The following is a 26,047-nucleotide window of genomic DNA, read 5'->3' on the forward strand; positions in this document are numbered from 1 at the left end:
TTTCTTTTTGGCCCTAGAAATAAGTACTAAAGGTTTGGTGTTGGGCGGACAGGCAGAAATTACAAACCAGTGCAATTCAAGTACCGGAGGAGAAGGCACTCTTACAATATGGATTATAACTCGAGCATTTTCGCCAATGTATGTTGGCACAGTTGACAAAAATGAATCACTTTCTCACAAAAAAGTAATAATATGTTCAAATCTCAATGTTGATGTAAGAATTATGATGAGAGTTATAACAGTAGATAATCTATTAGTATGCCTAAGTGAGTTATGATCCTGAGTGTATGTTATAATGGTGGATAATCCGTTAGTATCCCTAAGTGAGCTATGGTCGCGAGTGTATGTCTAAAGTTATAATGACAATTACGATGGTGGATACCACCCGTTCAAAAGTCGGTGGCCACCACTAATGCATTAAGGCTTGGTGGGATGGGAGGTAACCCTGAACCTTATCTCCCATCAATTTGTCACAATTAAATGTGGCCTTATTTAAAAAATTCAGGTGGTGTGTGTAGTGCACTCGTCTGGTCCGGTGGTGGTTCAATCCTCTCCGGATTATCCTAGGATCTCTTCAGATCCTCCCCCTCCTCATAGTATAGGAAGCTATCGTATCGAAAAAAAAAAAATTACGATGGTGGATAACGTGCACGCACCCTTGTAAATTACCTATGGTCGCGAGTGCGTATCTCGACTTGCAATGATGACTAGAACTAAAACTACCACCCAAACTTTTTATTATTAAAAAAAAAAAGATTTTTTTTTTTCTTGTTCCATGTTGTTAATCTAAGAATTAATGTATTAGGTAGCATTCCACTATGACCTTTTTGGACATGTTTTGATAGGTCTAACGTTCAAATGTGACTTATCCCTTAAGCATGTCTGGGAATGTGCATGAACCACCCCAAAAGTAGGCAGTGCTAACAATAATTTAGACTTGCATATTTATCATTACCTACTTTATCGACACTCTCTACAAAATTTTGATACTTTCCCGTTATTACCTTTTTTTGGCCATCGTTAACATTAAGGTTCCAAGCGTACACACTTAAGAAAGGCCTTTCTAGTTCCTCCTAGTATATATATTTAGTATATATTGTGTTCAAAGTTTTCTTCTGGTTGTTAAAAAAAAAAAAAAAGAAGAAGAAAATGATCAATGTGAAATTAGATTGAAACACGTACATCTACAATTTCAAATCCAAATATAGGCAAAGAATTGCAATAAAATTCGACCCTCAAAAAATTTTCTTACATCGTGCAATTTCTTCTTGTTGTTCGCCGGAATTTCCATTTTCTTCCCATCAGTCAGTCAGAGACTTTCCTTGTTTTACCCAGTTGAATGAAAAGCAAGCTTGGAAATCCTTTTCCTTCTTGGGTAGCTTGGGTCTTATAATTCTTACACATCCTAAATGAAGTCTGGGCAGAGCATATCTTCTGTAGGAGCGAAACATCCTCCACCAGCAATTAAATTTATGGTCCCATATCCCACATGAGCCGTAGTACCATGATACTTAATAATACTTTTTAAAACTTTAAACTGCAGGCCGACAAAGAACTCTTCTAGTGAGACAAATATTTTATACTTGAGAGAATTGCAGTTTTGGGTTTTTGGTTCCAAATATTAATTTGGAGCACGAGTGCTTCTTCTAGTCCCTAAAATTTGGAGAAAAAAAAAAAGACAAGTGTAGTTCCAAATGTTTCAATCTCTAAGCATATTTAATCCTAACGACTGATTTTTACCAATTGCTACCGGAATCCGTCAAGTGCTAGCTATTACGTATCAAAAACTAATTTTTTTTCATTTAAAAGAATTGAAAAAAAATTTGTGGCCATAATTAATTTGTAGTAACAGATGACTAGTTACTCGCATGGTGATCACGTGAGTAATTAGTCTTCAGCCTAGAAATACAAAAATTCAATTGACAAAAAAAAAAATTTAGTTTAGAGACTAACTGCTCACGTGATTAGTATATAAGTAATCTTTTATTACAGTTAGCAATATTTCATTGATTTTAAAACTTTTTAATAATTAATTGTTGGCACATGAATTCCGATAGTAATTCATCAGAAACTCAAGAAAATGGCGAAGTCGTTGTAATTATGTCAAGCCTGATGGGAGGTGGATGTAATTTACCCTTGTCATTAACTCACAGGTCACAGCAATAATTCGGTCCAAGGAATATGACATAATTGGAAAAATAAGACAGATGAAGGTAATGTGCACCCACCCCCCTTACCCGTAACATTACCTTTTCCCTTGGCCAGGAGGGTGGGAGGGAGGGTGGGAGAAGAGGGGGGGGGGGGGGGGTTTGCAAATGGTCCCATGTTTTTACAAACACAAGAGTACTAATGGGGTATCCCGATGTTGAAATTTGAAAGCTCCACCGATAGGGAAAGGATTGGTAGGAAATGGAAAGAGGGCTTTAAAAAACCCACTCCGACCATTAAAAACCTTCTCAAAATGGAAAACTCTAACCACCACCACCACAGCCCAAAGTCCTTTGCCCACTGTGGATGGTTTAGTTGCTTTGGGACAAAAGCAAAAGCATGGGACTTTCATTGATCAACCTTCAATTCAAGAGCAAATTATCTTAGATGGTCACTAAACTTTTAAAATCGTTGAGTTTTGGTCACTGAATTATTAAAAATTTAATTTTGACCACTGAACTATCTAAAGTTTAGGTTCCGAGCCATTCCGTTAGATTTGATCGTTAACTATACCTTTTTCTTTTGTCTCATAAATCGTGCGGACACTCAAATCTGGTATAGTTAACGATCAAATCTAATGGAATGGCCCAGAATCTAAATCTTAGATAGTTCAGTGGCTAAAATTACACTTTTAATAGGTCATTAGTGAAAATTCGATGATTCCGAAAGTTTAGTGGCCATCCGAATAATTTGCTCTTCAATTCAATGTAGCATAGTAAAAGAGACTAACTATAATTGTACCCTTCTGCATCATCAGAAGATATTAGATATTAGTATTAGTAGTATATTATTTATTTGATAAAAAAATTATATGAATTTGATTTCGATCGTCACCACAGATAAGAACATATCCCAGAATCATGCATAGAAGTATTGCGGCAGTACATATATTGACAAACCATAACCATGCATACATGGACCAAGCTTTATTCTCATGCAACGCTATACTTCAACAACAACAACTACTACTCCTACTGCCATTCTTTTGCTGCATGCCTTTCTATTTTTACCATTACTTTCCTACTTGCTGCCCTTTGTGGTTAAATCTTTGCAAGTGGTGCTTTGTCGTAGGATTTTCATGAAAGATGAAAAGGTGCATTCTTAGTCATTCCAATTCAGTTAAAACTTTGGGGCCAAATTTTGAACCAGTGCATGTGACTGTTGTACAGTGGTATTGTCTGTGTCAATTATTGCACTTGGATTCAATTTATGCCACCGAATTGAAAGGGCAGGTACGTACTAACCCGCTTTATATTCTCCTTTTTTTTTTTTCTTTTTTGGCTTAATTTGGACCGGGGAGTGCAGGCAGCTGATTAATTTGGTGATTTATTAATAGTCTAATCCAATTTCCTTTTGTAATTGGGCAGGAACCTGAATTTAAAAAATTGGATATTCAATCTAGTTTGATTGTTGTTGTTGTTAATTATACCACCCAAATTTTGTAGACTAATTTTTGCACAAAATGTCAAACTTGCCCTTCTCAAATCCAATTGCAATTTGAACTTAAAAGGGGTAGTCTTGTCATTTTAACAAAAATTGCCGTAGAAATAAAATGCGTGTTGTGTTGTGGCAATATATTATTATTTCCCATGGATCACAGTCAAATTAGAGTTTACAGGAGGACAATTTTCAATAACAGAAAGGGCTGTCCTTTTTTAAAAAATCTCCACTCCCTAATGTAAAATTGTTGAGCTCTTTCACTGGTCGGAAAATGGGTACAACAAATTACAAGAGTTAAAAAAAAATTAACTAACGTCCACGCCTAATTAATAATAAGCTATTGAGTCTTGATCGTGTTTTAGTACTTAGCTTCAATCAGTCGACTTGTCAGATTTGCCTAGCTACCTGGCTGGTTTGCACTTTACACCAACCTATGATCTTACCATCCTCCAACATGGGATTGATGTTGAAGACTGAAGAGGCATGTTTTACAGTTTAATCTTCTTGTCTAAAATATACCCCAAAGTAGCCTTTTCCATCTTTATCTGGTGATAACTTCGATTCTAAACAAAATCAACCATCTGTAATTAATCAAATTGGCAAAGCATGGTATAACTAGAAGTGGCATAGCTAGAAACAATTTTTCTAAATATTATAATCTCCGTTTCGATTAGCTGCTTTTGAGGGTGTTTTTGAAAAATTTTACTGCAGCAAAGTTTTTAGAGTATATTTTGGGATATTTTTAGAAAATATTTTGAAATATTTAAGAGTAGTAGAATTTTTAAAATATATTTTAGAATTTTTTTAAACACTAAAAAAATTTTAGACTACTTTTTAGAATACCTTTTAGAGTACTTTTTACAATTTTTTATAGTATTTGAAAAAATAATTTTTGAAAAACTAGAGGATACTTGTATCACAAACACAATTTTCAACCGCATTTTTCTAATCCCGTTTATCTTTTTATCTTACACGCATCACATCATAAAATGTGTTATATTGTTAGGTTAAATAATTTTTACAAACAATCTCCTATCCAATGATGCCCTTTTTTTTCGGTGACAAAATCTCTTAAATGACCTATGTTTGATGAAATACACACTCTATTATCATGAATTTTCACATGAATAGACATTTTAAGACTTTTTATCCACTGTCCTTGACCTTTTTTTTTTTTGCCTTTTTGGTTGGGGTAAGTACTGTTGTTGGATCATTTATTGGATAGTCAAATCGAAACACATTTTCATAAACCTGAACAGACAAAGAAATGTTTTTACAGCATTAATGTTTGCAGTACAGCGACATGCTAATTGAAGAAGTTAGGCTTGCCGAAAATATTAAATTTCTTCAACTAAAAATCCACATCTTGGCAGAAAAACATTCAAGGATGTCATTTAATATCATGCATATATTCTGTACCCAATCAAGAGCCCTAGGCCAGATGATGATGTTAAGATGTTATTTTTGCTTCTCATCTTAAAGTTTCATGGGGCACCAGATTACCATAGCCTAATTATGACAACGCAAGTGATAGCTCTGCTTTCCCAATTCTGGAAGCAATGAAGGCATCCGATTATTTCGTAGGAGATTAAGTGTGTAATTTTGAAGACGACAGCAGAAAATGAAGAACTTAAACTGGCTACATCCTACTAAGGCAACAAGATGCTTCTTCTTTTCATGGTTCAACCATAGTTATTAAACCCGGTCCGTTAAGGAATCCAACAGAGGGATTGGGTCACTGGTTGAACCGGTGAGTACTAGTTTAATATTTATAAATATAAAATAGTAATTTTAATATGTATAAAATATATAATAAAGTGCTCTTAGATGCTAATTATTATACTTAGAAAGATATATAATTAATATATAGATATTAATAGAAGATTTAATTTCATTTTATCGTACTTTTAAATAAATAAATAATATAGTCAAGTATAAAACAAAATTTATATCGCTTTTGTCAAAAAAATATAGCATTATTTTTTATTATTTTATTTTTATTTAAAAACAAAGTAATTTTCTAACTAATCAAATATTGTCAGTTTAAAAGTTAAAAGGATTAATTGTATAATAGAAAAATAAACAAGTTTATAAAAAAAATATTTAGTTATCAAATAAAAGCTAAGTAAGTGGTAAAGTCTATATATATTTAAATGACGATCCAATTTACAAATCTTATTGAAAGCATATATACATTTTGTTTAAAAAACAAAGACCCACAATTAAAAAAACATGTAAATTGGGTCAATTAAAAAATTGGAAGGATTCCTTGTTGAACCATTGGGTCAACCGTGTTTGTCCAAGTCAATTGCTTGTCTAGTAAAACTAGAGACCTGGCCTGATCGAATGTCCGGATCACGGGGCTGACTGGTTCAACCGTCGGACTTGATCGGATTTAATAACTATGGGTTCAACTGAAAATGTAGCTTTAAAAAGGAAAAACGAGAAGGCTTTTAGAGTTGAATTAGAAGCCTCATCTTTATCTAACTAATGCCTTCGCCCTCCGGGGCTTGGTCTGGTGGTTGAGGTTGCTAAAAATGGAACCTTAGATCCCTGGTTCAACCTTGCTGCCAGCGAAGGGTGGGGAATAGTCTACGGGTCCACTCCCTGCGGGACACCCCTAAAAAAAAAAAATCTAACTAATGCCTTCACCAACTGAACTGGGTTTTACGTCAAAATGCTTTTCTTATAGTTAACGGAAAATGACTAATATCTAAGCAATTATATCAGACAACAATATGCTCTTACTATAGTTCACACGAAATAGATTGGTTATTGCGTTAAATTTAGTAACTGAGAATGATTTTTATGCAATTTCTTAATTTTTCAGTAATTATATGTGTGACTTACATGAAATAGTCATAATAGCTAAATTTACTGATTCTACAATATCAAGGCACAAGCAGGGGCAACAAGATTTTCAAAATATACGATATACTCGAAGCTTGAATTCGTGATCAGACAAGGCGTTGTAGCGTTAGCTCTGAATGTACAAGGCAAAAAAGTGATATCATAAGTTACAGTAGTAAATAATTAGCACCTAATCAATAACTGCCAACAATTGAAAGAATTTACCAACAATAAAACTTTCATTTATTTCCAAAACAACCCAATTATGTTTCCCTAATTCCTCCCACAAGCATTATTAGCTGGCATGTGGACCTACTGATACAGTACTGGTGGTTCCAATGTTGCATGCGATAAATCAAAATAAAATACAGTATCAGTCAGGAAATTATACATCGTTTATAGGAGTTTTTACATATCATTTACAATCTTTACATCGACAATGGGATTCAAAAACATGATTCTTTATGAGGATTGACCGTCGTTATCAACTGATCCAACTTATATTAGCACGAAAATTATTCTTTAATGCTAACAAAAGAACCTCATTTATGTCATGTTGATGGAGGTTGACTTCCTCTAAATTCCTTAAGGTTGGGCAAAAAAGGTGTTCGTCTAAAGGTGATTCTTGAAAATTAGTGATTGGAGAATCATTTCCAGAAAAAAAAAACTTAAAATTAAAATAAGCAACTTCTTATTTGAATGGAGCATTTGTAATGTCGAAGTCTTACATGCAACCCCAATAGCGTCATTAGATTCTGCCAAACGGACCTTAGGTTTCTTTTGCTCTGCTATATTCTGAATTCTTCGTAAATTGCTTGAATCCTCTAAACAAAATTATACAATGGCTGATATTGCACTATTCCCTTATAAATCTTTTCAAATTTTAATTAGTAAATCTGAGCATGAAAGTCCAATAAGAAAAAAAAAAAAGAAGACAAGAAACATACACTTACAACAAAGAAAACAAAGAAAAAAGAAAGAAAAGAAAAGTCATATGGAGATAAACGTGCAAAGGGGTATAGTCATTTCAGTGATAAAAGTAGAGGGAGAGCGCAATTGATGTAAAATCGCATTGTCTCAATGTCTATGCCTGAATTCTGATGTGCCCACTGGCCCCTGGGTTGGGTTTGACAAGAAGAAGGACGAATTTAAATTTATCATCACCATTGCCTGAGGAGCTCCCCCTAGGACTGGGGCCACATCACACGTCCATCTATTCACCTGGGATACATATTTATACCGCATCATCCATCCACCATTCAACTAGATGCATTTTGTGCAATGTCCAGTTATTTTTTTCTGATTTTTTTCTTTTTTTTTTCTTTTGTAGAAATGTCAAATGATCTTTCCGGCTTTCATTGGAGCTTTTAACGAGTCGAATGTTTAGCGTTTAGATTCTATTTGTATATTATACAACAAGGTTCTAGTTCGATCGAATATTAAATAAATTATAAATATTTATTGAATTTGATTTTTAATTTGTACAGCTATTCGAGTTTGAATTCGAGCTCAACTCATTATATTGAACGAGATGGCTCTGAGCTCAAGTTCTAGCTTGAATTTGAGTTTGAAAATTATTTAATTATACCTTTCTAAAAATCATACATGATTTGGAATAAATTTAATTAATGTTTCTTTGTTTTAGAAAATAAATAATACTAATTTATGTATAATTACATTTTTGAAGAAAATACAAGATATATATACCTATATTTAATAATTTAAAACGTACTTATACTTATGTTTAATTATTCTTTATAATTATCTATGTATTCACGAATCTATTCGAATAATTTCGCAATAAATTTGTGTTCGACTCGATTATCAAACAAGTCTAATATCATGCTTAAAATTCGAACTTAAACGAGCCAAATCAAACGTGCTCACGAACCATTCGAACGGTTAAAAAGCTCCAGTTTTCACATTTCACCACTACTGCTACAGATTAGCCACCACCCATCACCTTTGCCTCCTGTTGGATACTGCTGGGCTATGAGACATTCTATGTCAGGGTCTTGGATTATCAGATTTGGAAATTGGAGGGAAGGGAAAGAGAGAAAGGGAGAGAGAATCAGGAAATGAGAGAGAGAGAATGAATGTAACAGAATTTGGTTATTACTCAGGTACCCTGGCCATTCACAGAGCCCTTTATTTATAACATGATACAACCGACCAACTAACTTTTGTAAGTAAAACGACATCGTTCCCTAACAACTGCATTATTTAGCTAGAATCACTAAAACGACGACGTATGCTTGTGTTCCTGACATTGCCTCCTCCTTTAGTTCAGACTTGTCCGCAAGTCTTGAACTCAGGAAATTGCTGTTCCACGAAATCCTTATCCTCCCAGGATGCTTCATCATACTCCAATTGTTGCCATTTGATCAAGTATTGAACCACAGGTGTTCCCTTCCTTAGAATAGCTCGTCTCCTCAGAATCATTTCTGGCATCAAGGGGCATTGATCCTGCAAATCGAATTCTGGCAAGGTAGGGGAAACTTGCTGTGGGGGACCAATTCTCTTTTTTAGTAAAGAGACGTGAAACACTGGGTGTATCCTAGCTGCAGGAGGCAATTTGAGTTTATAAGCAACCTCCCCTATTTTTGCCTCCACTTCAAAGGGTCCATAGAATTTTGCTGACAGCTTAAGGTTCTTCCGAATGGCCATGGACTGCTGCCTATAAGGTTGCAGCTTGAGGAACACCAAATCCCCAACTTCAAAACTCCTCTCAGTTCTATGCCTGTCTGCAAAATATTTTGTTCGTTGCTGAGCCTTAAGCAGATGCTCCTTGATACTGGCCGAAATCCTAATTCTGTCCTGGAGTGCTTGAGCTGCTGCAGGAACAATAGAGTCACAGTAGGGGCCCATTGGTAAGGGTAGTGCTTTATAGCCGTAGAGGGCCTCAAAGGGAGTCACATTCAGGCTTGAATGATAAGCAGAATTGTACCACCATTCAGCTAGAGGAAGCCACTTACTCCACTGACTTGGAAATTCCCCAGTCATACACCTCAAATATGCCTCTACACACTGGTTAACCCTTTCAGTTTGACCATCTGTCTCTGGATGGTATGCAGAACTGTAACATAAGTTCACCCCCACCAAGCGAAACAGTTCCCTCCAGAAATGGCTAGTAAAGATCTTGTCTCTATCAGTAACTATAGTCTCAGGCAATCCGTGGAGCTTATACACCTGATCAATGAAAACTTGTGCTACCTGCTTAGCTGTAAAGGGATGAACAAGCAACAAGAAGTGACTGTATTTAGTGAGTCGATCTACCACCACCAGAATGGTATCAAAGTTTTGTGAATGTGGTAGTTTCTCTATGAAATCCATAGAGATGTGTGTCCACGCCTGATTAGGTATAGGAAGAGGCTGTAGAAGTCCTGGATACTGAATGTGCTCAGCCTTATTCCTCTGACAGTTATCACATGCCTGCACAAACCTCTTAACATCCTGTTTCAAATCAGGCCAATAAAATATACTACTGATTCTGTGCCAACTCACCTTTTGTCCTGAATGACCTCCAATAGAAGAAGAGTGCAAGGCTCCCATAATTTGCTCCCTGACTCCATTACTTGACCCCACATAGAGCTTCCCTTTATACCTGATAATACCATCACTTAGCTGATACTGATCTGGGAGTTCAGGGTCCAATACCAACTTGGCAATTAATTCCTGACACTGAGAGTCTTGCTCATAGCTTTTGACTAGTTCTGTCATCCACACTGGTTTAACAGCAGTTAAAGCCAGGCAAGTGCCTGTCCTGTGCTCCTCCCCACTTTCTATTGCAGCTCTCCTTGAAAGTGCATCCGCAACCAAATTCTCACTGCCCCTTTTGTACTGAATCTCATAATCCAGTCCCAAAAGCTTGGTTAACCATTTGTGTTGTATTGCTGTTGTCAACTTCTGATCCAGCAAATATTTTAGGGATTGATGGTCTGTCCTGATGATGAAGTGGTAGCCCACTAGGTAGTGTCTCCATTTTGTCACAGCCATCACCAATGCCAGCAATTCCTTTTCATAAGTAGACAACCCCAAATTCTTTGGACTCAATGATTTGCTGAGAAATGCAATAGGATGACCCTCCTGCATGAGTACAGCCCCAATTCCCCCTCCACTCGCATCAGTTTCTATCACAAATGGCTGCTTAAAGTCAGGCAACCTGAGTACTGGGGCCGTGGTCATTACTCTTTTGAGCAAGTCAAAAGCCCTCTGAGTTGTGTCAGTCCAAACAAATGCATCCTTCCTCAGTAATTCCGTCAGAGGCCTACACAGAATCCCATATCCTTTAATGAATCTTCTGTAGTACCCTGTGAGTCCAAGAAATCCTCGTAGTTCTTTTACTGACTTAGGTGAAGGCCAGGTTACAATACTGTTCACTTTGGAGGAATCCATGCTAACACCTCCCTCTGAAATGGTGTGTCCCAAATAATCCACTCTAGACTGTGCAAAAGAACATTTTGAGGCTTTAGCAAACAACTGATTCTCCCTGAGCACCTTCAACACAAGTTTCAGGTGCTGCAAGTGCAGTTCCCATGTCTTACTATAGATCAAGATATCATCAAAGAAGACTAAAACAAATTTTCTCAAATAAGGTTGAAAAATTTGGTTCATTAGGGACTGAAAAGTTGCAGGAGCATTAGTCAGCCCAAAAGGCATGACTAGAAACTCATAATGGCCACAATGAGTTTGGAATGCTGTTTTGTGCACATCCTGAGGTTTGACTCTGATCTGATGGTAACCTGCAGTCAGGTCTAGCTTAGATTTATACTTGGATCCAGCTAACTCATTCAGCAATTCGTCCACATTTGGAATGGGATAGCAATCTTTGATGGTGAGTGCATTCAGCTTCCTGTAGTCTACACACAATCGCCAGGAGCTTTCCTTCTTTTTGACCAATAAAACTGGTGATGCAAATGGACTGTTGCTGTGCCTTGCAATTCCATGTTGTAACATCTCTGTAACCTGCTTCTCAATTTCCTCCTTCTGAGAATGAGGGTACCTATAAGGCTTAAGCTTAAATGGTTGAGCTTCTGACTTCAAGGGAATTGCATGGTCACACGCCCTGATAGGTGGCAAGGACACAGGCAGCTGAAAGACATCTGAAAATTCTCCCAGCAATTCTTTGATTTCCTGAGGTTGCTGCTCCTCACTCGACCCTTCTGAGGCTCCTGCTGGTGTCATTGCTGTTTCCATGGTCCTGATAGCAAAGCATCTCTTCTTATACTCTATAAAATGCCTAAGGTCCTTGCCCCTAATTAGATCCAACTCACAATCCTCTGAACTCCCTTGTAGATGAACTGTTTCGCCTTGATACTCCATAGAGATCCTAAGATTGCGGAAATCAAACGTGATGGGGCTAAAATGAGTCATCCAATCTACCCCTAGCACAATATGCCAACCACTTAGTTGCATCACTTTCAGATCAAAGCCAAATTGGTGTTGGTTAACTTCCCATTTGACCCTTGGACAATGGCCTTGCTGGTTACACATGCCCCATTCCCCACAATAACAGAGAAGGGTGAGACCATTCGGTAAGGAATATCCAGTGCAATGACCAATTCACTGTCAATGTAGCTGTCAGAGCTCCCTGTATCCACTAGGATTAGCACCTCCTCCCCATCTAGATGCCCAGTGATGGTGATAGTGTTTCTTTTGAGAGATTCTGACAGTGTGTTCAAAGACATTTCCATAACAGTTCCTGGATTCCCAGTGTGCTCATCCTGCTCTCCCACTGCATCCTCAAAATCAGCGTCCTCTTCTTCATCCCCAAGGAAGAAATTTAGGTGACCTGTTTTGCACTGATGCCCTGCGCCGTACTTCTCTCCACACTTAAAGCACAAACCATTGTTCCTTCTGTACTGAATTTCCTGTGGCGAAATCCTTCTATTGTAATTGTTATCTGAAGTTGTCTTTCTTGTATTGGAGAACTTGTGCTGGTTAACAGGGGGAACCCTATATAGATTGCCTGAATTGGTGTTTGGAGGTTGACTCTTATGCATGCCGAACTTATTCTCCACTAGATTTTTCTGCACTTCCCTTCCTGGTTTGTTCTGCAACTGCAAGGAGTACTCCTGTAGCTGTGCCATTTCATAAGCAGCAGACAATTCTGTAGGCTTAAACATTCTGAGAATTGGTTTAATTTCTTCCCTAAGTCCGCTAATGAAACTTGACACAAAGTATCCTTCATCTAACTGGGGGTTCTTCATCAGCATTAATGGCTTGAGCTCCTCAAATTTTTCTTGATATTCCTCAACACTCCCAATCTGCTGGATCTTATTAAATTCTTCCACTATGTCTTTACAAATTTTGTTACCAAATCTCTTGCACAAGAATTCCTCAAATTCTGTCCAACTGAGGCCTGTCTTCTCCATTTTAAGGCCTTGAAACCATCTATCTGCTTTTCCTTCTAAAAACATCTCAATTACATCTACCTTCTGATTTTCAGGAATGTGATAGTTCAAAAAGTACTTATTACATTTCCTTAACCATTCTTGCGGATTTTCTCCATGGAAAAGAGGTAACTCTAGTCTAGGAGGAAAAGGTGCATAGATCCTACCTTCATCTCTTCTGGTGAAGTCTCCATTGCTTTCGCCACTCTTGTTGATCCGATGTTGAGGCGGTGGAGTAGGTAGTAGTGGTGCTTCTCTAGCTTCCTCCGCAGCACTCCTTTCTCTGTTCATCATCATCTGTAGGAAGGAGTTGAATTTCAGCTCCAATCCGCCCATCATCACCTCCAGTTTCTCCAACTTCCTGTTGGAAATCTCCATTTCTGCTCTGATCTCACCGCCAAAATCAGCATGAAATTGCTGCTGTGAAGAGTGAAATGCCTCCATAGCCTCCTGTAGTCTTGCTTCTTGCTTCTTCACCTGTTCCTCCAAGGTTTTGAGGCGAGTTCCTTCCGCCATTGGAGCTACCAAGGATCGGTAGCTCTGATACCACTTTGTCAGGGTCTTGGATTATCAGATTTGGAAATTGGAGGGAAGGGAAAGAGAGAAAGGGAGAGAGAATCAGGAAATGAGAGAGAGAGAATGAATGTAACAGAATTTGGTTATTACTCAGGTACCCTGGCCATTCACAGAGCCCTTTATTTATAACATGATACAACCGACCAACTAACTTTTGTAAGTAAAACGACATCGTTCCCTAACAACTGCATTATTTAGCTAGAATCACTAAAACGACGACGTATGCTTGTGTTCCTGACATTCTACAGTACAGGTGCTTGCCCCATTTCTTACCCTTCCTTGCCTCACTGGCAAGTGATGAAGGTTTTTTTTTTTTTTTTTTTTTTGGGGGGAATGGATAAGATTCGCATGTGAGTTTTTCCAAGATTTAACGAAGCAAGCTAATATTTTCATAAACAATTTTTGTTCGCAATAATATTTTAAGGATTTTTCTTATAGAATGAACTCTAGATATTACACTTAAATTATACCTAACTGACATGTAAATATACGTAATTACAATTATTAAATCATCTCTAATTTAGACACTTTCTTAGATCAGTTATACTTTTTCAAAAAATTAACACCTAAATCCTTTTTAACGAGTGCCGGTTGGGTATTCATTAGCCAAATCGATATTTTAAATCATTAGAATCCCGGAAAGAATAATTATATGATTAATTCAACAACTGTGGCAAATTTTGTTAAGCTTACCCAGAATTAAAAATAGATCAGCAAACTAGAGGTGGCAAAATGGGCGGGATGGGCGGGATTTGCTTGGGTTTGAGATGGAACCGAGTCATATGGGTTTGGGCCCAACCTTACCCATATGTGTTTTGGGACTAACTTGGGCGGGATCATTTGGGATGGGTTTAGATTGATCCCGCCCAATACCCAAATCCATTTTCTACATATTTTTTTTCCTTTAATTCATTTTTTATTTTTATATAATTTTAATATTTTTTGATTTATTAAATTTCTTTTAGTTTTATTAAATAAACATGCAAGTGCTTTATACTCAAGATTCCCACCAAAAATTGGATTAACAAATAAAGGAAAAGATAGATATACAGCCATATTCCAACATATATCAAGATGGCCAAGGTTCTTAGGATGTTGAATATTTATCCTTATCATTGTCCAAGGATGACAGGTCTAAACTAACTGAAATGCTGGAAATTCTTGTGGATAATGACTAGGAAGACTACTAGATTATATTCGCTGGTATGACTATAAAAATTGTTAAAGATAATTTTTGAATCTAAGATTCCGTTTGGATTGACTTTTTTTTCAAAAAATAAGTTTTTCAAACAATGTTATAATATTAACTCAAGAAACATCAATATTAATATATAAATATTAAAAAATTTTATAGTAAAATTTTTCATATACACTGCTACAATAAAATATTTCAAAAACACCTACCAAAAACAGCTAATCCAAACGGAGCCACTTGCCATTTGAGCCCAATGGGTACCCAAGTATTTCCCATCCTTTCCCATTCATTAATGGGTATAGTTGGGATATGTCCCAACTTAAACCCAATACCAAATTATAATACCCATCCCGCCCAAAGTTCCTTTGGGCATGGGTAGCCCATTGGGACTCGGGACAAATTGCCAGCTCTACAGCAAACAAAAGAACATTGCCAATGTCTTTGAAGCCCAAAAAGAATAACATTACGTACCAAGCTTTTGCTAAGTCTAACTTTATTTCTAGAATTCCCCCAAGAGAGGGAAAAAAAAAATTAGCCCAAAAAAATAATTCTACCAAATAATCAACATTTCAGACTATGTGGAAAAGTCTGATCACAAGTCTTGGTTCTATCACCTACTTATGTTAACAAAATATTTGTCGAATTTGTTTCCTACGGCGAATAAGAAAAAAGTACTGCAGTCTTTATTGTGGAGCATATGTTTTGTTGAAGTATAACGAATAAGATCACATGGCTTTGAAGGTTGCTTTTTTATTTGCTCATTGCCGAATATCATTTTTGATCTTGACGACACAAGCCTTATTGTTGTTCTAATATCTTTTTTTTTTAAATTATTGTAAGCTAAAACCTTTCGTTCTTCAGTATACAACCGATAATGTAATGTTCATATGTAATGGATTCAAATCTTAATATGTTCAAACGCGTATTTGATAATCAAAATTTGAACATATGAATTAATTAATTATCCTTGAATTTTCTAGGTAAAACTTGCTCCCAAAAATAAATAATAAACTATTCACTTATTACCGAATGTGATATACATTTAAATATATTTGATTTAATGATTAACAATTCAATAATTTAATGAATTCAGATTTCAGATTTCAGATTTTAAATTTCAGTTTTCAATCTTTAGTTTTATCAAACGTACCGTGAGTCCCTTTTTGCACTTATGGGTACTTGTTCAAATGAAGGTTACCAAGTTATATTCAAATGATTGGCTAAAATTTACCAAGATAGTAAATTTTCAAACTTATATGCACATGCACTATGTATACGTTTGGTAGTACTTGCACTATGTGTACATTTAACTATTGGACCAAAACTTCCTCGTCATAAAGAACCTTTTTTCTTATTTTTTTTAAAGAGGATTAAACGTGATTTTTTACTTATTCCCTTGATGAGTCGATCCCGTGGCCTCTCAATTAATGAAGCATTTTACCAACTAAGTCGCACTTCATTGATGCGGCACTTGATAATCGTCTAGAAAGGTGTTGAATATTTATGTGGTTAATGAGAAAATGCTCAACTGCATGACTTTTGGTGGATTGGTCTGGCAAAGAATTTCCTTTATGTGTTTCAGCTTTCAAACAAAGATTGAGCAGTTGTAGCATTTTTCACATCGAAGTCTAGTTGAAATTTGAAAGAGAGGAACAAACTTCATGCCAGCCATATATATATTTCGGACTTTGACCGAAAAAGGTTGTTCTTCAGATCAGCTGCATGATTTGATTAGGCAGGATGACAATTAACCTTAACAGAAATTCAGGTGTTTCCATAATCTCTTGTATTTTCTTGATATGTACGGACATGTTCCAACATCCTTAGCCACGAATTGAGGATATTTAATTTTAATTAGTGGCCACAATCCAGTTTATACTTTATATCAAGCCAAATTAGTGGTCCAAATCTGGAATCATCCTTCCACACCCCTTCCCCTCCCTTTTTTTGTTTTTGTTTTTGCATGGGATGGCTCAATGGTAAAGTTTTTCCATTTTTTTTTTTTTGAGAAGTTCATATTCAAACGTGCTAATAGCAGTTCCCAGTTAACAAGCAATTTGTAAGACTAGAAGTAAGTCTCTAATTAGTAATTAGTGGCCTGCATCGACATTAGGTAGAGTAACATTTCCTTATTTTAAACTTTCAGCAAAAAAAAATCCTGAAACAGAAATAACTCCACCAAAGCTGGAGATTGTCTTTCAACAATTATATCAAATTTGAATCTATCTATCTCCCAAATTTTCATTCCTTTTTGGATGGCTAAGTCTTTTATGAGAAATTTTTAAGAAACACTCTATTGCATTTTTCAGGCACTTTTTTTTAAGGGGAGGTGTTTTGGTAAAATGCAGAGAATTAAATAAATATAAAAATTATCAAACACCTCATTGTCTCACGTTCATGATTTAGAAAAAGGGGCTAAAATTCTCAACAGCTACTAAAACTATTGCCCACATTGACTTGTGACCATCAAACAATTTTTCGTCACAAATTAGCACTAAACTAACTAATCAGTACACCCGTTGTCATTTTATCGATTATTACTCTTAATCTACAAAATATTCAGAACACGTGTCCAAATGTAAAGGTGTATTTGTCCACCATGAGTTTTTTTTTTTTGTCAAAACATGGTTATGATTATTTTATAGATTAAGAGTAATAATCGACGAAATGGTCATAGATATGCTGATTAGTTATTTTAATGGCTAATTTATGACAAAAAATTGTTTGATAGTCCATTCGGGCAATAGTTCAATGACTACTCAAATTTTTGCCTAAAAAAGGCTAAAATAAATATTAAAAATGTTATTTGCGCTCTTATTTTTTGTTAATCATACTCTTGCTATTATTTTAATCATATAATTATCATTTATTAGGTTATATAATAAAATAAATGGCAAAAGCGCAAATAATATTTTTCTAAATATTTTATACATGTACCCACAAAAACGAAATAATTACTCTGTCAAAGACACAAAGTAGCTCACCCTACTCCCCACAAAAGGGGAAAAAAATAGCGCAATGACTTAGGCGCGTGAGGGTGACTTTGTTACCCCCCAAAACTGGAGTTTATACTGCGGTAACAAAGAGCAAAATTAAAAGAGCAAAGTTATGCAGAAAAAAGGAGAATTGTATAGAAGAAAGAAGTGGCAGTACACTAGCTGGTAACTGCACCAAATTGAGTAAGATTTTCCTTTTACTCTTTGTTTTTTCACATGAAGAAAAGGTAGGCATACATATGTACACTAAGGAATCCAGAAAAGAAACAAAAGGTTGCAACTATTGTAAAAGAGAACAAACACTAACAAAAGAAGAGAAATTATTGTAGGTTTTCCATTTTCTTGTAAGAGAAGGTCCAAGATTAAAAATCTCCTTCTGCTCCACCATTTATAAGGAGGGAGGAATTTTCAGTACTCGCTAGCTACCTTTATTACTTCAGTTCCCCATCTAGCTGGCTACCTCCTCTTCCTTCTGTCTATTTTATCTATTCTCATCCCATTTATGCACATGTACAAACTCCTGTAGATAATACTTCAGTGCCCCTGGCCTCTCCATAAGACAATATATATTCTCTTCTCTTCATATCCAAGAAGACCATCACACTATTTCCTGGCTGCTTGCACACACACACACACACACACGCTTGCCATTCAATCATAAGTTTTTTTGTAGAAACATTTTCAAGGGGAAAAAAAAACATGGGAAGAGGAAGAGTAGAGTTGAAGAGGATAGAGAACAAGATCAACCGTCAAGTGACTTTCTCTAAGAGAAGAAATGGTCTGCTCAAGAAAGCTTATGAACTTTCTGTTCTTTGTGATGCTGAAGTTGCTCTCATCATTTTTTCAAGTCGCGGCAAGCTCTACGAGTTCGGCAGCTCTGGGTATAGATGATATTCATATATATATAATATTTGTGTTTACCTTTATTTCCTTTTTGTGTATGTCAGAAAAGCTTCATGTTGAAGATTTTGTTTTCCTTAAAGAACCCAATATACTACTCTCAATAACCCATCATGAAAGACACATTTTGTTTTTTTTTTTAATTCTTCTTTGTTTCTGCATGTTTGTTATTTTAGTGCAAAGAGGAAAGGGCAAGCCCCGGTGGTCAGATTCTTATGAAACTGCAGTTCTTATATGTGGGCTTTGCTGCTTTTTGAACCCCTTGAGTTCCCTTTTTCTCGTTGTTTTCGTTCTGTTGTTGGGTTGGGACTTTGAAGGATTTTGTGAGTGTATTTTTGGTTTGAGGTCCAACGAGAGATCGACACGTTTCATGGTCTCTGAGAGAGTTCTCTCACGATCATCATCAATATTAGTACAAAGGTGGATGGATGAATGGATCAGACTTCAGAGAGAGAGAGAGAGAGAGAGAGGTGAGAGACTCGCTTACGAGGTTGTAGTTGTTTTTTGTTTCCAACATACTGCAGAGACTTCTCCAACCCTCTTGGATCCCTGTGCAAGATCTAGGGTTTCTCTTCCTTTTGTTCTTGTTCTTCCCTTTTCTGTAATATCCCTTTAATGCTTCACCAGATATTTCTGCAGTAACACTAAAAAGAATGGTGCTTTTCTTAGTCCATTGGACTCGAGCACGCCTTCACTCACTTTTCATCCTTAGATCTTGTGGTTCCATTACTAGACTTTGGGGTCCTTTTTTTGTACACACATATATCTCTTCCATCATTGCTTTACCCATTATAACTTCAAGGAAATGCCTAATATCTTCATACAAGCCATTGCACTGGAGTCCATATCAAAAAAAGGATAATTAAACAAGGGTTAAAAGCCCAAAAGGGTTTGCTTGGAGAGTTATCAGTAATGTTTGATAATGTTGCGTTATTAGCCAAAGCCTGCAAGAAGATAAGTTCATTATTTTGACGCAGTTTTTGCTTGTAAAAGGTGGGGGTTTTCTTTCTTACTTCGTTGCCTGTGTCTTGGCCTTACATATTCAGCTATGATGCCCTTTTTGTTGCATAATTTGGTGAAACTTTTGAGTGTGAAATGTGGGTTTTGCTTATTTTCTCAGTTGCAGCAGGGACCATCTGGGCTCTCATTCTTTGCCATACATGTTCTTTTGTGTAACTTTGCTTTGAGTTCTATCTGGGGGAATAGGGCTCTCTCAGTCATGATTGCTTTAGTTTAGACATTTTAGTGAAACTTTTATCTTTCTACTGGCAATGCTGGGATTCTTTGCTTAAATGACTCAGAGTTGTGCTCCCAGTCAAGGTTTCCTTTTCTATGCAACAATTGTTTTCTTGTTTCTGCTTGTTATGTTTTTAACCCTCAAAGTATCTTTTCTGCAGTTATTTATTCCTCAGTCTATCTAATTATCTCTACTCCCTTAACAAGAAAACCCGAAAAAGAAAAGAAATCTCAAGATCTACAACGCTTCAGAGTCTTTTAATTATTTGTTTTTGAAAGTCTAAAAAATTAGAGATTGATCTTCCCTTTTCTTTCAGTTGGTGAAGTTTCCCAGAGATACTTTGAAACAGTATGTTCTTTGCTTCAGCATTTAGGTGCGTTGATTTATACAGCGAAAAAATAATGATAAAAAATTGAATACGAAGACCCAAAAAAAAAAAAAGAAAGTGTTTTGAAGTATATTAGAGGAGCTGTAACAGTAGAATTCTGAGCTCGAACTTCTAAGCCTTTTCTACGTGGGGAAAGATTGGAACTTTGAGAAGTAGAGGATCTCAGGATTTTCAGAAGGCGGATCTGGTCTAATCAGACCAAAGTTGCTCAGAAAATGAAGGACATCATAGCCTTCTGTCTTGACAGCTCAAATGATGCTTGACTACAAAAATTTCTTGTCCATCTATCTTCTTTGCATCTGCTTCAATATTTGACGAATTTGGAAGTGATTGTTCTTTTTCTTACTTAAATTCTCTTCTTCTTTTTTTGTGTTTTTGGTGCAATTTCTTTTCTTTCTCATCCATCTTATGCATCATTTAACCTAGATTTATCATTTTTTTTAAATGATCAATAATGGTTCCTCGCTTGCTCTCAAACTATGTTCATAGTTTTATGCAATTAAAATGTATTGATTTTGAGTCTTCTCTTTACCTTTTATTTTCTTGGGAATGCCCTAATCAATTGGCAGGCAGGAGTGCACCTTTAATTGCTGCATAAATAATGGTATTAGTAAGTTGACAGATTTAATTATCTATGAAATTGGCATGCCTGTCAAATATTGCTATGACTTCATAATTACTAGATTTAATTGTCCATGACTAGTATTTTACTTGCTATCTATCATTCTTCCTTTTTTCTTGGCTCATGTCCTCCAGAACATCTTGGACAGCAGGATCTAATTCGTTTTGCTAAAACAAGATCCATGTTGTGTAAACATTCATATGGTAAAATTTGTCACTAGATGTAAACAAAATTCTTCAATGTTATTATCGTGGAATATCTTCACATATGTGTTTAACTTTTTTTTTTTTTTTTGGTATAGGTTTTGTCAAAATTTGCTTGTTGTCGTGCACCTACAACAAGGAATAACTTTGCCGATTTAAGTACAAGAAAAATGAAAAATCTAGTGTTTTTTATGCACATATTATATAGACAAGCCTACATGAAAGTTGCAAGGTGATTGCTTTAATTGCAATACTAACTGGAAGTAGCTCTAGAAACAATTTGATTGAGGCCTATAATATTAGCATTCTTTTATCTGAGAATGAAGCTCATGTGGTTGTCCTCCGTGCATAATAAAAATTGAGAGCTTTAGGTTTGGAGTTGTGCATAAGGTGAAAAGACCTGAAAGAAAGAGAAGGGAGAATTATACAAAGATTCATCCAAATACATTTACCTTCTGATGACGGCATATTGATATGAATACAAACTAGATTTTTTTTTTTTAAAAGCTAATTTGCTAAAGTCAATAGCCTATATATGTAGCTTAAATTTGCATTAGGGTTGACAACACCTGTTGTTTGTTCTATGGGTTGAGCAGCTTATAGAAAACTAAACTTGCAAGAACAATATTTGAATTTCTGTGGTCTCTGACTGACTTAGCATCTTAATACAAGGACCTTTAGCAGAAGTTTTGCTTCTCTTTTTGTTCTTTAGCTTCATCAAGTCTTGGCCTTGCTCCAAATTTTGTATCTGCTTTCATGTGTTATAGTCACTGGTAATGAAAATTAGTTTTTAAACAAGCTCCTAAAGTTTATGCTCTACAGATAAAGGGCTGAAGTGAAAATGAGTTAACTCTTCTTATGTATGCTGGTGATCTCTCTCGATGTGTTTCTTTTTTCTTTCTAATTTTCTATAAATCCCTCAAAGATTTAAAAAGTAAGATCAATTTGCTATATATTGTTTCTTTTCATAGTTTAGGGTAGAGATAGCAGCTGGTATTTGGTGTCCTGTGAGTTGCCATGCACAGATAGACATGACATAACAAATTATGAACCACCTTATTTCCTCTTTAAATTTGCAGGATAACTAAAACCCTTGAGCGATATCAACGTTGCAGCTTGAGTCCTCAGGAGAATGCTGCTGAAAGAGAAACACAGGTTTTTTTTTTTATAACTATGCAGACATTCAACATTGCATCAGATTCAGAGAAACACAGGTTTATCTGTTAAGTTATAGTAGCGACCACATTAATTATCATGAAATATGATCCAGCAACACGTTACTCCATGTGAATCATTAATTGGACGCTCCATGCCTTACTGTTTATCCAAAATAGAGCGTTTTTGTGGTCCTAGAGTACTCTTTTTCTTGCAAATCTAGTAACTTTTTCCTTGTTTTGACAGAGCTGGTACCAAGAGGTCTCAAAACTGAAGGCCAAGTACGAATCACTACAACGCGCTCAAAGGTTATGCGTTTCTCCTTGTATAATTAAGCTCATTAGTCCTTTTCCTTTATTTCAGCCCTTGCTTCAATTTCTTGGTAATTACCTGAAGTGACATATATATTGACCTTTTTGTGAATTCAGTGCACTGCTATAACACTTGGTTTTACTATCGACAGTTTGACTGAATTTATATAAAACCTCTATTTATATGGCAACTTCTAAAATCATATTGTTAATGCTTGAAGGCACCTACTTGGAGAAGATCTTGGTCCATTGAATGTGAAAGAGTTGCAGAATCTTGAAAAGCAGCTTGAGGGAGCTCTTCTCCAGGCTAGGCAAAGGAAGGTACTACTTACAAAGTGTTTGGAATTACAGTTGCAAACCATAAAGAATTGATCACAAAGATGTGATCACAAAGAATTTCAAGCAGCCGATTGACTCGCTGATTTTAACTTTATAACATAGATAGTAATCCAATTCTTTTTTTTTTTTTTTTAAATTGCTTCAAGAAAAAGAACATCATTTATAATTGACTTGAATGTTTGGAAGCTGAAACAACAATTGTAAAGTCAAAAAGATCAACAACATATAGTCGATATTTTTCCATCTTTTTGATGAAACAGGTCTTGTTTTTGTCATCGTATAGGACATTTGCTGAATACATACAAAGTTGATATACATGAAATTATTTTGTAAATGTCCAAGAAGCTTCTACTTTCTATAGATACGTTCCTCTAAATTTTACTTGAATGTCGTCATTCTCTCTATATATATATATAAACAGTAAGCTATTTGGTGACTTGTCATACTTCCTGCCAATGAGATTCTCACTGATGCCATTTCCCTCTTGTCCCCTCTATATATATATGTATATATTGCAGACTCAGCTAATGATTGAACAAATGGAAGAGCTCCGAAGAAAGGTGAAAATTAAATTTTCTTGCTAAATTATTCTGATTATACCCTTTTTCTCTTTGATACTTAATCACTAGAAGTCTCTGAAGTTTCAAATGTTTTCTTGGTCAAAAAATGATTTCCGACGTCGTTCCCTTAACCTAGCTAAAGGAATGTACCGAAACTAAAAGGAATCCACTCTTGATACGTACATGTTAACGGAGTTGACGCCTGAGCCTCCACATCAGCTAGAGCGACCCTATTCTGCATGCTGTCAAAAAAAAAAAAAAAACTGGAGAAAGTTCAAGTCTTTAATTAGGTCATAAACATTTAAGAATGTCACTTACAGGTTTTGCTAATTGCTGTAAAACGGCCTAGTGAACATGCAAGATTTAGAAGCATTTGCGAGGTCAATTGAGTTTTTATTGCATGAACATGTCCAAATGGTTATAAGTTGAAGTTGAGTGTCATGATAGGAAGCCATGGATGTGGCTTCTTTCATTTCCTGCTCATATATATATACTGGAATTATGCAAAAGTGTACCATTTTATGTGGTGGCAGGAGCGGCAGCTTGGGGACTTGAATAAGCAGCTTAAGATTAAGGTTTCCCTGGAAATGTCATCGGTAATGATTCGATTCGATTCGTTCATTATGTGCACGTAATAGGATCCGTTAGCAGTCGGTCTGTGTTATATTACATAGAATTCAACATTTTTCTTTCATATTTTGCAGCTTGAAGCAGCTGAGGGACAAGGCTTAATAAGAGGCCTCCCTTGGCTTTGGAGTTCGAGTGTACCAAGTGGAAGCAGCATGTTTCCTATGCACACTTCTCACCCCAGTGCCGCCATGGATTGCGATCCTGAGCCTGTCCTACAGATAGGGTTCGTGCCCTTAATTACGACAATTTTCTCCTATGTTGAAGTTTAGAACGGGAGGCAATTCCTCAAAGCTCCTCAGTTCTTGAAAAGAAAAACATCTGCAGAATCAAATCACTAATTTTTTTCAGTTTTCTCTTGACCAACCAACAGGTATCATCAGTATGCTCCGGCAGAAGGTCCTTCTGCCCCGAGGAGCATGGCCATTGAGAGTAACATCATCCAGGGGTGGGCTCTTTGATATCTCTTTGCAAATCTTTTATACGTTTGATGCAAAAAACCAATTCAATGATTTGTGCTTTTGGATTTGAACATGTTAATCCCATATGAAACTAAGTACTTTATAACTAGCTGCTTAATTTTGTATTTACAGAACTTGAAACTTACGCATTTTGATCTTTATTGCAAGGATTATAATCGCATGATGTAGACTGTTTGAATCTTAACCTACCATCTTTTTGGCCCTTGTAGATAAAATTTGCGTATTTAGACTTCAAAATTATTGTCATAGCATTCTGCGAGTACGAAACCGTTTTTGCTCTCGAACATTAGGACAGAAGAAAAGAAAAGGAAAAAAAAAAATCAATAACTCAATTTGGTACCCCTCAATTATTCAACTATTCTCTCTTTGTACTCTAAAAATTGTTAGTATCTTAAGACATTTTGTATATTCAATTTGGAACCCCCACATTGTACTGCTCGTTTTTATTTTGACTACTTTTGAACCAATTTTTACGAGTCATTAAGTGTTGACCAGGAAAAGTTCATAGGATTTTCCTCAACTTTTTTTTATTGGCAATAATAGAAGTGAAAAATTCCTCGACACAACAAGGACTAACAAGCGCTGAAAGCCCAACTCTATTATATGTAGGTTGAGCCCACTTCATTGTGTTGAAAGGATGGAACCAAGTAAGAGGGTTTATAAGTCTCCTGCAGGAACCATAAAAGTTGCCGGCTTTTGTGATTTTCTGTTGGGTTAAGGTTTGTAAAGTTATCAAAAGTCATTTCTTGGCTTTGACAAAAAAGACATCAGCCTTTCCGGGGTAATTGAGATCTCTTTAGGTTTTAGCAGTAGGTTCCCTGCATAGGTTGATATCCCGCATCGGGGTTGGGGGGGATTTGGGGTAGGTTTATAAGTCTCCTGCAGGAACCATAAAAGTTGCCGGCTTTTGTGGTTTCCTGCTGGGTTAAGGTTTGTAAAGTTATCAAAAGTCATTTCTTGACTTTGACAAAAAAGTAAGAGGGCTATTTTTCTTCTTTTTTTTGTTTTTTGCCAGTTCCGGTAATGATTTTTGGTTAAATTTGTCGTAAGACCGAATTGAGTTGGCAGGGCCATTAATCAAAATTATTCATTAATTCTGACGTCATTAGGTGCATTCTCAATTTCTCTTTTTCCTCATTTTTTTTTTTAAACAAATCCTACCATCTATCTCCTTTGCATCGAAAAAGGAAAACGACTAGATTTCCTGTAATATTTATCTTAATGTCACGTTATCTTAAACATTAGAAATTTTGCAGAACGTTCTGCGTAAGTTCTAAAATTCTGTGCCAGTGACTAGGGGACTAGGCTTTCCTCTCCATTACACTCTAATAAATGTTAAATTTGAAAATTAGTTTCAAAAACCAATAGCGTTCATAACCTATTTCATCACTTGTGCTAGTCATACATCAAATTTTGTATTAAACTGACTAAGTTTTATGGTTTAATTAATCATTACAAAATTTGTTACAATTTTGACTCATTTTTCACCGTTTAAACGTTTCGTGCAAATAAAATGTCAAAAGATTATCATTTTTTATACGTTGATCTAGAGATCAAAGTGATCAT

General features: G+C 35.9%; 1 protein-coding gene across 1 annotated transcript; it reads left to right on the forward strand.

Annotated features, from left to right (window-relative positions):
• The first annotated feature begins 18,356 nt into the window (after nt 1–18,356).
• LOC113763647 (MADS-box transcription factor 6) lies at nt 18,357–24,460 on the forward strand. Its single transcript, XM_027307526.1, has 8 exons — nt 18,357–18,538; nt 22,087–22,162; nt 22,409–22,470; nt 22,695–22,794; nt 23,331–23,372; nt 23,906–23,968; nt 24,077–24,225; nt 24,373–24,460. Exons 1-8 carry the CDS (start codon nt 18,357–18,359, stop codon nt 24,458–24,460), a joined length of 762 nt encoding a protein of 253 aa, XP_027163327.1.
• Nucleotides 24,461–26,047: the final 1,587 nt, after the last annotated feature.

Source organism: Coffea eugenioides, chromosome 2, assembly GCF_003713205.1.
Source record: "Coffea eugenioides isolate CCC68of chromosome 2, Ceug_1.0, whole genome shotgun sequence".
Classification (NCBI taxonomy): Eukaryota; Viridiplantae; Streptophyta; class Magnoliopsida; order Gentianales; family Rubiaceae; genus Coffea; species Coffea eugenioides.